At 43.9% G+C, this 11,842-nt stretch overlaps 1 protein-coding gene across 2 annotated transcripts in view; it reads right to left on the bottom strand.

The window, feature by feature from the left end:
- Positions 1-7,084, bottom strand: part of LOC138951955 (serine/threonine-protein kinase tricornered-like) — a 30,954-nt gene extending 23,870 nt beyond the window's left edge. For both annotated transcript variants that reach the window (XM_070323525.1, XM_070323524.1), the window contains exons 1-3: positions 6,531-7,084; positions 5,652-5,860; positions 3,584-3,818 (exon numbers count right to left, since the gene is read on the bottom strand). In XM_070323525.1, coding sequence (XP_070179626.1) covers positions 3,584-3,818; positions 5,652-5,860; positions 6,531-6,902 — 816 coding nt within the window. In that variant the 5' untranslated portion in view covers positions 6,903-7,084. The remainder of the gene's footprint in view (positions 1-3,583; positions 3,819-5,651; positions 5,861-6,530) is intronic.
- Between the last annotated feature and the right edge of the window lie 4,758 nt (positions 7,085-11,842).

Raw genomic sequence — 11,842 nt, forward strand, 5'->3', positions numbered from 1 at the left:
AGTTTAGTCTGAATCGCTTTACACACGTCACACACACGCACAGACAGACAGACAGACAGACAGACAGACAGACAGACAGACAGACACACACACACACACACACACACACACACACACACACACACACACACACACACCACGACCCTCGTCTCGATTCCCCCTCTATGGAGCCAAATAGGAAGTGGTGCACTTCGCATGCACGTTTTATACATTTAGTCAAGTTTTGACTAACTGTTTTAAAATAGAGGGGAAATCGAGACGAGGGTCGTGGTCGCGGTGTGTGTGTGTGTTTGTGTCTGTGTGTATGTGTAGAGCGATGCAGAGAAAACTACTGGACCGATCTTCATGAAACTTTACATGATAGTTCCTGAGTATAATATCCCCGTTTTTTATTTTTTATTTTATTTTTTATAAATGTCTTTGATGACGTCATATCCGGCTTTTTGTAAAAGTTGAGGCGGCACTGTCACGCCCTCATTTTTCGATCAAATGGATTGAAATTTTGGTCAAGCAATCTTCGACAAAGGCCGGACTTTCTTACTGCATTTCAGCTTGGAGGCTCAAAAATTAATTAATGAGTTTGGTCATTAAAAATCTGAAAATCGTAATTAAAATCATTACTTTATAAAATGATCCCAAAATAATTTCATCTTATTCTTCATTATTTTCTGATTCCAAAAACATAAATCTATATATATATATATATATATACGACTTGTGTCTGTCTGTCTGTCTGCGTGTGTGTGTGTGTGTGTGTGTGTGTGTGTGTGTGTGTGTGTGTGTGTGTGTGTGTGTGTGTGTGTGTGTGTGTGTGTGTCCGCGATGCACGGCCAAAGTTCTCGGTGGATCTTTTTCAAATTTGGAGACCGTTTTCAGCTACACCCCGGACACAACCTCATCGATGAGATATTTCAACACGTGCTCTCAGCGCGTAGCGCTGAACCGATTTTGGTTTTCTCTGTTTTTCTCTGGATCCATTCCCAGTAACTCTTCCTTATCTTCTCCAGTGTTTTCAGCGTTTATCTCCCTTCCTTCGTGTGGCGTCAATCCATATTCCCGTTACTACGTTACTATTTTTAGAATGTCACGATTACACCCGTAAGTTGTCCTTACTGTAAAAGTGAAAAGGTCGAATCTATATACGGCTTCTGTGTGTGTGTGTGTGTGTTTGTGTGTGTGTGTGGGCAACACCTGTGGATTGTAGAGTTCTGTTTGTGATGTGGTCTAGCGGCTTTGGTGTTTCAGTATGTTCAGGCCTTCCTTCGAGAAGCCATAACAGTTATTCTCAATCCCGTTTGAGTGGACTTCGTCTTCAAAGGTGATTGTGGTGTTTTGGCACTCGGTTACATTTGGCGTCGTCGACAGCGATGGGACTCGATATGAAATGTTCAGGCCACTGAATCATTTTCGTGCTGTTCCCATTCCACCTGGGAGGGACCTAAGTTCATTTAAAGGGGGTCGAGTGTGACAGGGAGACTACCGTCGCCCTTCACAGCAGACTCTGCGGAGTTGTTCGCCTTAGAAGTTGTGGGCTTTCCTTGCATGTACCCGTAAGTTGTCCTTACTGTAAAAGTGAAAAGGTCGAATCAATTTACAGCCACGCGAAAAATACACTGTCATCTATCTCTACATATCTATAGATATAGATATACATATATATATATATACGGCTTCTGTGTGTGTGTGTGTGTGTGTGTTTGTGTGTGTGTGTGGGCAACACCTGTGGATTGTAGAGTTCTGTTTGTGATGTGGTCTAGCGGCTTTGGTGTGTCAGTATGTTCAGGCCTTCCTTCGAGAAGCCATAACAGTTATTCTCAATCCCGTTTGAGTGGACTTCGCCTTCAAAGGTGATTGTGGTGTTTTGGCACTCGGTTACATTTGGCGTCGTCCACAGCGATGGGACTCGACATGAAATGTTCAGGCCACTAAATCATTTTCGTGCTGTTCCCACTCCACCTGGGAGGGACCTAAGTTCATTCAAAGGGGGTCGAGTGTGAAAGGGAGACTACCGTCGCCCTTCACAGCAGACTATGCAGAGTTGTTCGCCTTAGAAGTTGTGGGCTTTCCTTGCATGTACCCGTAAGTTGTCCTCACTGTAAAAGTGCAAAGGTCGAATCTATTTATCGAAAATTCCACTGTCATCTATCCCTATATATGTATATATATAGATAGATATATACGGCTTCTGTGTCTGTGTCTATGTGTGTGTGTGTGTGTGTGTGTGTGTGTGTGTGTGTGTGTGTGTGTGTGTGTGGAGGCAACACCTGTGGATTGTAGAGTTCTGTTTGTGATGGGGTCTGGCGGCTTTTGTCTGTGTGTATGTTCTGGCATTTGAGAAGCCATAACAGATAATATAGGGCTAAGAAATAAGCTCTAAAATTCTCAATCCCGTTTGACAGGACTTCGCCTTCAAAGGTGATTGTGGTGAACCGCCACGCTGTCTGTCTCTGTCTCGCGACTCACCCCGGCGAAGCCGGGTATTCCTCTAGTATGTCATATTTGGATTAAAAACCAGCTCTGAAAATTAAATATATGAAAACTATGATTAAAATTAAATTTCTGGAATCGATTTAAAAACAATGTCATCTTATTCCTTGTCGGTTCCTGATTCAAAAAACATATAGATTTGATATACAGTAAAACCTGCATCTAGCGGACCCTTATTTCGGCGGACACCTTTGCATAACGGACAATTCAAGTGAGGACGGATGTATTTTACTCTCAAAAACACCTTAAAAGATCGAACACCTCAAAGGCGCGGACGCGGACACCCTTTTTTGGTCCCGATTGGGTTCGTTACTTGTCAACAACGGACAAACCCTTGAAGCAGACAGCTTTTCGCAGACGCTGGTCCGCCATCTTGGTTCTGCAAATACAATCTCGCTGGCGATGTGAACGCGCGAGAAGCTTATTTTGTAAGCCAATGACAGCACTTGAAAGAAGTTGATTTTTGTATGGTGCACGCTCATTGGTCGATGCCGTGAACTCACAAACATTTCGGGTTTCTACTTTCTGTACTGTGATGCATCTTCGTCTCATCCTCCGTCTTCGTCTCATCATGCCAAAACGAAACATTTTGACTTTAGAAGAGAGAGTCGATGTCGTATTTGAATTAAAAACATGCTCAGAAAGTTAAAAAGAATAGAGATACAGAAAAGCGTGCTATCCTGCTGAGCGAAACCACTACCGTGCTATTCTGGCTAGTCAATTTCAGTGCCTTTGCCACGAGCGGTGGACTGATGATGCTGCGAGTGTACGGTCTTGGTGGGAAAAAATTGCAGTGCGTTCGGTTTCATTCTGTGAGTACGACAGCTTGACTAATTAAATGTTGTATTTTCGCCTTTCGCGACTTGTTTCTTCTTCTTTCTGAATTTGGTTCGACGCTGGGAGAAAGCAACCCGAATTTATCAGCAATGGCAAAATAATGCAATGGAGATAAAAATGAATGTTACCTTTGGAGCCAGATAGGAAGTGATGCACTCCGTTTTTTCCTACTTCTGACTTTGGTTCGACGCTGGGAGGAAGCAACCCGAATTTATCAGCAATGGTAAATGAATGCAATGAAAATGAAAATGAAAGTTACCTCTGGAGCCAGATAGGACGTGGTGCACTCCGTTTGGACTGGTTTCGCTTCCACCTCAGTTTGGTTCGACTCATCTTCTGAACGGACGTTCGAAGGTGTTGAAGCGGGCAATGCACTGTGCGCTGAAGCGAACACTGGGCTGGTTATGAGTTGCAGTTTCGCCTTTTCATGTTTCCCCTTAAGCTTCTGTACCGAATCTTTTGTGAACTGATACGACAGGCCAAAGTCGCAAATCCTTTTTTCAAAGATGGAAAGCAAACAGAGAGAATTAGGTTCATCAATGTTTGTGTTGTTTTGTATTTAAAACGTCATTAAACTTTAACAAAACAAAAAAATCAACCAAAAAACAGTAACAAAAATTAACACGTCTGTAGTGTGACTAACTTTAATTTCTTAATAATCTATTGTTTGTGATGACCCCAAACAAAAAATCATTTTGTACCAATGAAGTCGACAATAAAATGTTATTTTTTTCGAGAAAAAAGGTTAATTAAATAAATGTTGTTGAGCAGGATGGCAGTTCTTCTGTGGGAAAAAGTTCCTATGCGTTTACTGGATTTTCAACCACGTACAGACAGACACTGGAGACACAGAAAACCAGGCAGACAGACAGACACTAGAGACACAGACAACCAGGCAGGCAGACAGACAGACACTGTAGACACAGACAACCAGGCAGACAGACAGACAGACACTGGAGACACAGACAACCAGGCAGACAGACAGACACTAGAGACACAGACAACCAGGCAGACAGACAGACACTAGAGACACAGACAACCAGGCAGACAGACAGACACTGGAGACACAGACAACCAGGCAGACAGACAGACACTGGAGACACAGACAACCAGGCAGACAGACAGACAGACACTGGAGACACAGACAACCAGGCAGACAGACAGACAGACACTGGAGACACAGACAACCAGGAAGACAGACAGACAGACACTGGAGACACAGACAACCAGGCAGACAGACAGACAGACACTGGAGACACAGACAACCAGGCAGACAGACAGACAGACACTGGAGACACAGACAACCAGGCAGACAGACAGACACTGGAGACACAGACAACCAGGCAGACAGACAGACAGACAAACAACTTCCGGTACTGTAATTTCATCTGGTCAAAGTGTTAACGATAAGTAATACAACAGTCATCACCACTAGAATCACCGACACAATGCATCAGCGAAATGCGGCTAACCACAGAAAGACAGACACGCAGACAGGCAGGCAGAAAGACAATGCTACTATCGTTACTCTAATCTCATGTTCAAGGTAAAATTACAGTCACCACCACCACCACCACTACCACAAACACCAACATGAAACAAGAGCGAAATGCGGCTAACCACAGAAAGGCAAACACGCAGACAGGCAGGCAGGCAGACAAGGCTACTACTATTGTTACTCTAATCTCATTTTTAAGATAAAATTACAGTCACCACCACAATCATCAACATGAAACAAGATCGATATAAATATCTATAGATACTGCAATATCATTGTCATCTCATAGCGTAGACGATGATATCTATTGCAGCAGCCATCACCACAATCACCAACATAAGACAAGAACGAAATACGATAAAACGGCCATGTATCGTTTGAAGACAGTATTTCTTTGACTCATGTCCCGTAGAACAATGACTGTCTCGAAATGTCTTTTTTTTTTTTTTATAAACAATGCAAATAACAGATACTTTTATAGCGTTATATTCCTCCGCCAAATCCGATCTTATACTGGATTTTTTAAGAGCACGTTTATGAGTGTATTTATGTACGATTATGAGTGTATTTATGTACGATTATGAGTGTATTTATGTACGATTATGCTTTTCATTGTTGCCTTTGTGTTATATGAGTAATGCGATGTGGTGCCAACACGCAAATGTCCATGTTTATGTACAAAAAAAAGGTCATTAAAGTATTCTTATCTTATCTATTCTTCATCTTATCTTATCTTATAAATAAAGTTTGATGTGCTCCATTGATTGCATGCGTCTTTGAAAAAAACAATCTTGAAAAAATTGTTTCAACCAAACAAAAGATAATATACCGTAAGTGTCCTGAAGCGTGAACAAGAAAATTGGAGAGTTGAATGTTGCGATGCATGAAACCTTCTTCGTGCAAAGAATTTGTGGCCATGAACATCTCGCCAGCGTAGAACTTAATCTGGCTGTCCGACAAGTGGCCATTCTTGTTGACCATCTGGTAGAAGTTGCCGTTGGACAGGAACTCCAGCAACAGAAAGTCTTCATCAAAGTCCTGCCAGTCAAAGTATGCATGCAGTCAAATTATGCATGAAACCCCATTGCATGAAAACGTTCATGATACAAGCGGCACAATCCTTCCTTGTTCGACTTACCCTTTCAAATCTGGCCAGACGCAAACATGGGACAAGAACATCCCTCCACTTGGACACATACGAAAATCAACATCCTGACTGCTTCCTGTGCAGTATATACAATACCGGCATATGGTATTTGTATATAATCTTGCATGTATCCATACAAGAAGGCATACACGATGACTTCTAATAATCATTCCATTCGACCCAGCTGCTTGCAACCACATCATCAGTGCACACAAAATACATCATCATTAGTGGATCCATCCATGATGGTTTATACAAACACTTCCGCTCAATCTTATCGGGGGGGGGGGGGGGTGTACGGGAGGTTAAGGAGAGGGGGGGGGGGGGTCAGAAAAGGGGGGTTTCACTCACTGTACCCACCTGGATAATACCGTAGTATCCAATAAGCCACGGGCTATTGACCGACTGCAACACACGAAGCTCAGCGCTACACAGGTACAGACTGTACTCAGAGCGCCACGAACGGTGGCTGAAGGCTTTGGCCGCCATCATCTGCCCTGAACGGGGGGTTAAGGGGAGGGGGGGGGGTCAGAAAAGGGGGGTTTCACTCACTGTACCCACCTGGATAACACCGTAGTATCCAATAAGCCACGGGCTATTGACCGACTGCAACACACGTAGCTCAGCGCTACACAGGTACTCAGAGCGCCACGACCGGTGGCTGAAGGCTTTGGCCACCATCATCTGCCCTGTATCGCGGCGTCGTACCCGTATCAACTCCGCGAAACTGCCCTCTATTAACGTGTCCACAAAGTCCAAATCAGCCGCTGTCGTGTTTGGTGGAACCGGCTTGATGAATTTGTCGTGAGAGAATCTCCGCCGGGCCACGGAGGAGCTGCTTTTGGTCGCAATATGAGCTTCCGAGGAGCCATCTTCTTGTACTCCAAACTGGGGTGCTATGAATTGGGATACCTTTCTGCTTTTAGACGTCATGGATTTGACACGCCACGCATACCGTCCTCACAAGGCAGGTTCGGCTAGGCCCGGCCGCACACTCACGCTCTATTCACATAGCAAGCGTTGATGGAAATCGCTGATCTTTGAATATTACAAGTTTGGATGTAGAAGGCCATAAAACTCCGCCGAAGTTCTAAGCTCACTTCATTTTTCCATAATGTGACGTCATGCTCAAACAAAGACGTCACTGTGTCATGCCCTAACGTTCCATGGACACCCCGCAGATCCGGTTCAAGGCTACATGGACCGCATCGCTCGGCAAGCGTCTTTTAGACCGCAACGAGGCAGGCACAGAGGGGGGGGGGGGGGGGGGGGGGTGGGGGGGGGGTGGGGGGGGATGGGGGGGTCTCCAAAAAAAGGACCTCTTATTCCGTTCTTAAAATGTGTACTTGTAAGTTAGCATTATACTTTAGTTTAGCTTATGCACTACAATGCACGGTCCCAGTTCTGTTGCGACACGACGATTCGATTTCGTTCATAACCATAATGAATTCTGCATTAAATGTGACTTTGAGAAGCTTTTTTTCATCAAGAAGAACAAGTCATTAACTGAAGATTAGAAATAAATGATCACTGGTTTTTCCCTGCACGTCTGCAACAACTTTTCAGCTTTTATGTTCTTTAGTTTTGACAACGTGTGTTGCTTTTTGCTACCACCCATTCACTGGCAGGTACCGCAACACCAATCGGTCATTGTCCGCATCGGTTTGTCTTCAGGCATGGTCATGCACCACAACACAATATTGTTTTTAATTTGTTGGACCTGGACGCTTTGCTAAAGGGATTGTAGGTCATTTGTGTTGTTTGCTAACGGAATTTTAGACAGTTTGTTGACAGCTACTTGGATATAAGTAAAGAGGATGTAATGTCATCTTTTCACGAGGACTCCACCAATAGACCTTCAGGTGGCACTCTGATGACATCAACGCCAGTCAGATCAAGAGACAAGCTTATGTTCAACGTGTGGGGAGACATTTTGCTCAAATTCCTATACTGCTGCGTTGCGAGAAATTGCGATCAACTTAGGGTCAGAAAAGGGGGGTTTCACTCACTGTACCCACCTGGATAACACCGTAGTATCCAATAAGCCACGGGCTATTGACCGACTGCAACACACGAAGCTCAGCGCTACACAGGTACTCAGAGCGCCACGAACGGTGGCTGAAGGCTTTGGCCACCATCATCTGCCCTGTATCGCGGCGTCGCACCCGCATCAACTTTTCACGAGGACTCCACCGATAGACCTTCAGGTGGTACTCTGATGACATCAACGCCAGTCAGATCAAGAGACAAGCTTATGTCCAACGTGTGGGGAGAAATTTTGCTCAAATTCCTATACTGCTGCGTTGCGAGAAATAACGATCAACTTAGGGTGTGACAGAACAAAATCCACAGCCGAAGCGCTATGTTAATTATAAGTGGTATTAGAATAGTTTTGCTAACCAAAACTTATTCTATTTCGAGAGTTCAGCAAGCAAGTACATTGTACATAAATGCGCCCGAACCTTATTTATTTAATGGCCTGGCCGTTTTTCAATTCCATCCAGCGAAACAGGAGTTTGGCTCTCTTCCACTGAATGGATCATTGTACAAAAGTATAAGACGCGTAGTAGACTCGTCACAACGTTGTTGTAGGGGAAGGGCCGCCAAATATGGACAGGCTCCTAATATGGACCACCAACTCAGATTCTGACAAACTAACTGTGCTATAGCGCCCACAATTTTTTCATTTGATACATACTCTCTCTGGATAACATGCACAATTAACAAGAGGCGAGGCCATCAAGGCTCACGTAAGAAATCGACAAACAGTAACACACACACACACACACACACACACACACACACACACACACACACACACACACACACACACACACACACACACACACAGAGAAAGAGCATAGGTGAAACTGTGCAAGAAAGCGAGACACTAGATCTAGATCTGTCTGTCTGCATGTAGCCTACTTACAGGGACACGACTGCCAACTAGTCTCGGCCCGCTCAAAATAATATTGACCGAGACTTTCAGTACTTCCTTCGCGTGACGTCTAACCCTCTTACAAAAATACGTCATAATGTGACGTCAATGTAATGTGACGTCTTCAAATGTTAGAGTTTCAACCACAGACATACGCACGCACGCACGCACATACGCACGCACGCACAGACAGACAAAGTTACGATCGCATAGGCTACACTTACGTGAGCCAAAAACCAGTTGCGGACGCACAAACCAAAAAAACCCGTTTGAATTGCATCGTGTTATTTCGAAATATAATTGTTTTTGTTACAATAATTCATGATGGCTTTTTCACTGGTCCATGTCAGGCGCCCAGGCTTCTAATATGGACCAGTTTTGAATTGTTCTTTATATTATTTTTGCTGTATGGCCATCAAAGCTAATTTGCTCTAATTAGGTCTGACGGATAACTAACGAGAGAACAACAACCAAGCACAAAAAGATACTTCTTCGCAAGTAAACAAGATTGTTATCAGCATGAAACAAAAAGTGGTCCATATTAGGGGCCCTTCTACATTTTCTTTGTACATGTTTGCTTTACCAGAACTGGAGACACAAATGTTTTACTGTTGTGTGTAACCATGAAGATTATATTGGTGTGTTAAAATGCACGTATGAAACCATCTGTCGTATATTGGAACGTATTTGTTATATGCACTGCGAATTCGAGATGTTGTCGAATATCCATTTGTATGAATGTTTTGTTTCATTGTGAAGGTTTCTCATAAATAATTGGTTCTCGCGCTATAAACATATTATTACCTTGTCAATTTGGATTTGGAAACGTGCATTTTTGATGTGTGTGTGTGTGTGTGTGTGTCGGTGTGTGTCTGTGAGTGTGTGTGTGTGTGTGTGTGTGTGTGTGTGTGTGTTTCTTTTTGCGAATGTGTTCAGTTCAGTTTCAGTGTGTGTCAGCTCTCAGGTTACTCCGCAATGTACAGAAATTAAAAAAACCAGATGGACTGCTAATACCCCAGTCACACAGAGACGCCGCTTCTACTCCGTTGTAAAATTGTCGGAGAGCGTGGCCAATCGTGGGCCAAACGTGGGAGGATCTCCTTGAGCGTGGTTTGGTCGGGGTGGGATCTGCAAGGTCGCGAAGCTGCACGCTCTCGCTAAGCTTATTTTGAACTGCATAAAACAAGCTTAGCCGGGTTTGGGCACATTACAGTCGTGATGTAGTTTGTTATGGCCCCCGTCACACAGCTCTACGTTTTTACGACGACCATGCCGATCACTCTAATCTGAAAAAGTTATCAAGTCAGGGCTCGCTGTCAAAATGCAGCACATGGCGAATAAAAAAAACCTACATCACGACTGTACACAACTGTATACGCTTTTTTTGTGCAGTTCAAGCGTGGGGAGAGCGTGCAAGCTTCCCGACCTAGCAGATCCCACCCCGACCAAACCACGCTCATGGAGATCCTGCCACGTTTGGCCCACGATTGGCCACGCTCTCTGACACTTTTCCGCCGTAGCAGAAGCGGCGTCTATATTATGTGACTAGGGTATTAGTGCCATGTGCTGGATTTTGACGGCGATATGCCCCGATTTGATAACTTTTTCAGATCGGCGTGATCGGCATGGTCGTGGTAAGGACGCAGCGCTGTGTGACCGGGCCCTAACGTCCCACAATTCAGAATCAAAAATCAAGAATTGCTTGTAGTTTATTGGAACGTTTCAGGGGCGGACGAGGGGGGGGGGGGCACAGGGGGCACGTGCCCCCCCCCCGAAAAAAAAAAGAAAAAAAAAGAAGAAGAAAAAAAAAAGATTTTTCCATGCTGATTCTATGACCATTTCTAAGTTCAAATGGCACCAGATGGCACCATTTTGCTTCTTTGGGCAAAATTTTTTTTCCGGGGGGGCATGCCCCCGGACCCCCCTAGCAAATTCGGGCGCTTCGCGCCCATCACATTCACTTTCGATTCAAAGTGCCCCCCCCCCCCCCCTTACAAAGCAACTGATCCGCCCCTGCGTTTACTTATTAACAAAACAAAACGTTACTTTTACAATACATCGACCCAGTGGCCATTTAAGAAGACAGACAGACAAACACTAATACAAATAACGATCTTATCTAAAAAGTGGTTATGCCGGCATCTTGCATGCGAGATTCATCGCCGTTTTTGAGATAAGTTCATTATTTGTACAAAATATTAAGTGTTCGTCTGTCTGTCTACCGCTGGGTCGACGTCCTGTAAATGGAACGTTTTGTTTTGTCAATATAATGAAATGTTCCAGTAACCTACTATTCTTGTTTTTTTGATTTCGCAATGTACATTACTCACCTTGTTGAGAATTAAGTATTCTTCTCGCACCTTCAGAAAATGTTTCCAAAGAAAACACGAGCCGAATCTAATCAAAAGAATGTACAAATACCGGTATATGTTCACACCTGAGGTTTTTAAACTTGAATTTCGACAAGTCACAATTACTCCAATTACGAAGCAAAACCACGAACATCAACCAAATCAGACAACAAAACCATAGCAAAATAGGGCTCATTGTCCATTTCGTAACAGTGACACAATCACATAGTTTTCAGTAAGTTAAACTGACACTTGCACACTCAGGAAAACTTGGAGAAAAAAAAGCAGTAGCAAAGCCGTCAGTCGAAGCCGGAGAGTGTCTCATGCTTTTCTTTCTTCAATGACTTTATCATCATCCAGTGCGGTTGTGTCATGCTATAACCTTTTCCCCGCCCTCTACATCTTCTTCTTCTTCCTCTCGGCGTTCTCGACTGTCTACATCAAAATGCCACGCCATGCCTAAAGAGTTATTTAATACATGAGTCTGTAGGCCTATATCGTGGTATACCTTTTTGCACTGTGAAATGACATGCCTTTTTTCGCCAATGAATTTTTTTTTCAAAGTTCTATTGGGCAGCCAAACA

Source organism: Littorina saxatilis, linkage group LG17 (genome assembly GCF_037325665.1).
Source record: "Littorina saxatilis isolate snail1 linkage group LG17, US_GU_Lsax_2.0, whole genome shotgun sequence".
Lineage (NCBI taxonomy): Eukaryota > Metazoa > Mollusca > Gastropoda > Littorinimorpha > Littorinidae > Littorina > Littorina saxatilis.